The sequence below is a fragment of the Chrysochloris asiatica genome, unplaced genomic scaffold, assembly GCF_000296735.1.
Source record: "Chrysochloris asiatica unplaced genomic scaffold, ChrAsi1.0 scaffold00132, whole genome shotgun sequence".
NCBI lineage: Eukaryota > Metazoa > Chordata > Mammalia > Afrosoricida > Chrysochloridae > Chrysochloris > Chrysochloris asiatica.
This window is the reverse complement of record NW_006408650.1, coordinates 8,243,796-8,248,989: the sequence shown is the minus strand read 5'-3', so window position 1 is coordinate 8,248,989 and position 5,194 is coordinate 8,243,796. Positions and strand designations below refer to the sequence as shown.

Below are 5,194 nucleotides of genomic sequence, written 5' to 3'. Positions count from 1 at the left end.
TGGAGGGTCAGAGAAAAAGAGGAAGACCCCCAACGAGATGGATTGGCCAAGTGGCAGCATCCATGGACTCAAGTGTGGCAACAGTAGTGAGGTTGGCCCAGGATTGGGCAGTGTTTTATTCTGCTGTGCATAAGGTCACTATGGGTCAGTACCGACTCGATGGCACCTTCAACAGTGACAACAATAAGACTCTAATAAGAAAGGCCATATAAAAGGAATCCATTGCACTGTAGGTCATCTCTGGCTTTTCTGGTTGTGATTGCTCCATCCATGGAGACTAACTTCTCTCTACCAATCATTTTACCAGTCTCGAACTGTTACTAACAATTAGTTCTTCAGGAGGACATAGTGTTCTCAGGGGTAAGGTTACTCAGGGACCGGTCATTCAGGTCTGCGGCATCTTGTTATCATCCTTTTTGACCTTTGATAAAATTGAGCTGAGGGAATTTTATCTCCTTGATCTGAGCCTCAGGCAGTATACATACAGCAAATCCTTCAAGGGATCTTAGACTCAGCCACTTGGACTCAGTTCCTTGGAAACCCTGATGGACAGGGTCACTCAGAGCCAGGACTGTGTTCGAGTCCAGCAGTGCTTTCCCTTACTCCACTTTTTCATAGTTACTGCTTCTACAATGACAGTGTCTGATTCAATCACAATTAATCCTGTTAACAATCAACACTCACAACTGAATCACAGCATCTTATCAACATCTCCTTTACCTCCACTTCCCCAGACCCATTAGGAAACTAGGAAACTGTTCAGTGGGGAAGGAGCCCTGATAGCACAGTGGGTTTTTAGTTGAACTTCTATCGTAAGGTCAGGAGTTCAAATCTACCAGCTGCTCTGAGGGAGAAAAATTAGATTTTCTGCTCCTGTAAGGATTTACAGCCTTGGAAAGCCTATACAGGGTCACTGAGTTGGAACCAACTCAACACCACACCACACCACCACCACCACCACCACCATTCAGTGAGGATTCTTCCCTTGTTCCCGTAATTTTGAGTGTAAGCCCACCCACAGAAGCATGCAGGTCAGCTACTACATTCTTTTATCTCCCCCTGTTTTAGATTGTTGTTGTTAAGCATCGTTGAGTCAGTTCCGACCCATAGCAACCCTGTATAGGGTTTCCGAGGAGCGGCTGGTGAGCAGAACCACCAACCTTGCAGTTCAAACTGACTTTGCAGTCCAGCACATTAGCCCACAGCGACACACCAGAACTCCCTGTTTTAGAGAGCCAGTGTTTAAACTGTCCTTCCCTACCAAACCAGTACTTTGAGGAGAAAAGGCTGTTCTACATTTTTCTCCCTCTGATGTGGCACTGTGGGTTAATGCGCTGCACTGTAAAGTCAGTTTGAACAGCAAACCTGGTGGTTCAAGCTCACCATCTGCTTCTTGGAAACCTATACAGGGTCATTATGGGTCAGAACCGACTCAATATCAGTTAACAACAACATCCAGGAAAGAATCCTAGAGCAGCTCATAAAAAGCAAAAGTTACTTACATAGGAGAGCTAATAGGACTAAACTCTGATTTCTCAGCAGAAACCATGCAGGCAAGAAGGCAATGGAATGACATAGAAAATTCTGAAAGAAACCAACTGACAACAAAGAATTGTATATCCAGCAAAGCTGTCCAGCAAATATAAAGGCAAAATTAGGTCATTTTCAGACAAATAGAAATTAAAAGACTTTGTAAATACCAGACTAACCTTCCAAAAAATACTAGAGGGAGTTTTTTGCACAGAGAACCCACAACAGACAACAACCTCAGAGTAGCGTGCATGGTAATATCACCTAGTCTCAACCCAGATATAGAAAAGTGCAAAGCAGAGCAGCGCTATAATACCAAAACAGAAAGCCAGAGACAATTACAACAGCAACAAAAAACCATGAAGTAAAAAGATGGAATAACATATTTGCAGAACTCCTGAATAAAGAGGAAATCAATTCAATTTCAAGAAAAATAAAATGAACAACAAAAAATAATAAATCTAACATCAATCCTATAAACTACACCAAGTCTTACTTCCATCTCTAGCCCAACACTTACCCTCAACACTTAACTCTAATAATAAATGAAGTTCTGGGTCAGGGGACTGGTAACTGCGCTAATAGCAAGGTGGATAGTTCAAACCCACCAGTCACTCTGGGAAACCCTGTACAGTATTGCTATGAGTTGTACCAACTTGACCACACATAACAACAGGCCTAGACTAGACCTAGCTGTTATCCCAACCTTAATCCTCACTTCTACCCACTCCCCAGCCCCTCAAAAAAAAAAAAAAAACCCACCTCTATGGAACATAGTTTCATTTTGGCACATAGGGTCACCGTGACTTGTAATCATTGGATGGTAAAAAATAAATAAGTGAAAGACCACAGAAACTGTAACATAATAAATTTATGTTGTTTTAAGCCATTGACTTTGTGATAATTTGTTGCAACAACAGTAGGAAATCAATTGTGGTATTGAATCAGAAGCCAAACAACAACCCACTGCCTTCAATTCTGACTCACAGCAACCCTGTTGTTCTGATTCATAGTGACCCTGTATAGGGTTTCCAGGGAGCTACTGGTGGGTTTGAACTGCTGACCTTGTGGTTCATAGTCCAGTGCTGATCCTACAGAGCCACAACCAGTGTAAAATTGTCCCATTGGGCTTCATCTTTACAGAAGCAGAATGCCACATCTTTTCCCCACAGAGCTGCTGGTGGGTTCAAACCGTTGACCTTTTGGTTATCAGCAGAGTGCTTAACCATTTCATCACTAGGGTTTCTTTCAATCAGGAGAGCTAACTTCATACTCCTCAAACCAATGGCTTTTTGGTTTCTTCATTGTGGATTATGTGTTGGGCTGCTAACCATATGGTCTGCCCTCCCCTTCATCCTCCACAACCAAATTGAACAAAATTTCATCAATCCTCCTTAAATTTGTTTTCTTTTCCTTCTCTGCTATAGTAGTTCAGGAGGGCAGCATGCCATAGAAAGACTATGAGCTTTGGACACGGAAAGACGTGTCTACCACAGAGCAGTTGGGAAACCTCGCTTGAGTTAATTGCCACAAAACTTAGTTCCTTATTTATAAGGTGGCTGTGCCCTCTCCCCTTTGCACTTTGTGGCAAGATTGGGGTTGTCAAACATAGGCAATTGGGGGTTTCTCTATTAGAGATGTAATCTGGGTGTGGTGCTATAGGATAAAGCACTGGACCACAAGGTCGGTTTGAACCTCAAGGTCAGCGGTTCAAACTCATCAGTTGCTCTTTGGAAATGCTATTCAGGATTGCTTTGAGTCAGAACTGACTCTATGGGCACTTAACATCAAGAAGAACTATTAGAGAAAGCTAGTTGACAGGCCACTGGCACCGGGATTGAGGCAGGAGTGCTCTGAGACATTTCCTGTCTCCTGTAGCCCCCTCCTCCAAAGTCCTCCCCAAATCATTGCTAGATTCTGTATTGAAACAGTTCCCATCTCCTCTCCAGCTGTCCTTGGCATGAGCACTTATAAATCTTTAGAGACGTTTTCCTGAAGCCACATCCCACCCCACAGCCTCAGAACAAGTTAAAACCCTTTCATTTGGCATGCACAGTTTTTTGTTTTGTTTTGTTTTATAATCTGGATCACTCAGGGAGGGGTTGATTTGTGTTTCTCAAAATATGTGTTAGGACCCTAACCTCTATTGTTATGGATCTAATTCCATTTAATTTCTTCAGAGCCTGGTGCAATGCTCTACATACTGTTGTTGTTGTTGTTGTTAAGTGCCGTCGAGTCGGTTCTGAACCATAGCAACCCTGTACAGGGTTTACTAGGCTGTAAATCTTTACGGGAGCAGAACACCTCATCTTACTCCTGCGGAACAGCTGGTAGCTTCGAACTGCTGACCTTTCGATTTGCAGCCATATTCATAACCACTACGCTACCAGAGCTCCTTGCTCTACATATAGTAGGAGCCAATTGCTTTGGGTTGAATGAATTCATAAAGTTTCCTCTCATTTGCCTGCACAAAACACCTCCCCTCAAACCCAGGGGAGATTCTCTCCACCTCTTGCCCTGGCCCTTGAGGTCCCAGCCCCACTCACCTGGGAGGCTGAAAAAGAGCAGAGTTGGGGGCAACCACATGGTCCAACCTCCCCCACTCCTGCTCCTCTGTCTATGGTCAACACAAAGTGGGATCCTGCTGGACTCTCGAAGCTCTTGCCTGGTCCCAGAAGATTTTACCTTCTGTGTGTCTAGAGAGTCTTTGAGTTTTGTGTGCATTCACCTCCTTTTATAGACTATGCGTTTCCCGTTTTTCAGTTATTTAGTAAAAGTGTGTCATTGTTTGGCAGGGTTGGGTCACAAGGCATGGTAGTCCTCACTAGATAGGAAAGAGGAAGTGAGAGAGTGTAGCAGGATGAACACGAGCAGGGGCACAGATGGGGCAGAGAAGTGGCTTCTGGGCTGTCGAATCTTAGGCATCAGCCTGGGTGCCAACTCTAGAAATGGTTCTCTATCAGAGTGAAGGACCAGCAGCTGGAAGCAGCCATTCAGAGGGGTCAGGTGGATCATTCTCAGCATACCTGGAGAGGTTTCTGCTCAAGAACATAAAAAATACAGTGTGTGGAGTCAGACAGACCTGGGTCCTAACCCCACAAGTACCACTTAGAAACTGTGTGACCCTGAACAAATACCTAACCTCTGTATTTGCATCTGAAAATGAGTTCCCAGCAGTTGTTATGAGAATTAAATGAGAAAAGATATCGGGAATTCTGAGGATAGAATCCTTGGAGGGAGTTAGCACTTGCTGTAAGGTAAGCATTGGACTGGTAACCATGAGGTTGGCGGTTCAAACCCATAAGCCACTTTCAGAAAGGGTCACCATGAGTCAGAACAGACTCGATGGCACTAAACAACAGCAAAAACACGTTAGATGTAATGGTTAGTATCCAGGGAAATGTTCATCCATAGAGGACGAGTAGGATGAATGAGCCCCCGGCACCTTTAAGGGTAGTGAGTGTCCTGTATAATAATAGTACATACAGGACAGAATGCCCCGGGGCTCTCTAATACCAAGCGCAAACTCTAATGTAGGAAATGACGTTATAACAATAAAACGTATTGCTGTGGTTGTTGATAAGTGCTGTCTAGTAAATTCCAACTCACAGCAACCCTGTATAGGGTTTCCAAGGAGCAGTTAGTGGGTTTGAACTGTCACCAT

At 43.9% G+C, this 5,194-nt stretch overlaps 1 protein-coding gene across 1 annotated transcript in view; it reads right to left on the bottom strand.

Moving 5' to 3' along the window:
* CD300LB (CD300 molecule-like family member b) overlaps nucleotides 1-4,140 on the bottom strand; it is a 13,266-nt gene extending 9,126 nt beyond the window's left edge. The window contains exon 1 of the mRNA XM_006869687.1: nucleotides 4,077-4,140. Coding sequence (XP_006869749.1) covers nucleotides 4,077-4,116 — 40 coding nt within the window. The 5' untranslated portion in view covers nucleotides 4,117-4,140. The remainder of the gene's footprint in view (nucleotides 1-4,076) is intronic.
* Between the last annotated feature and the right edge of the window lie 1,054 nt (nucleotides 4,141-5,194).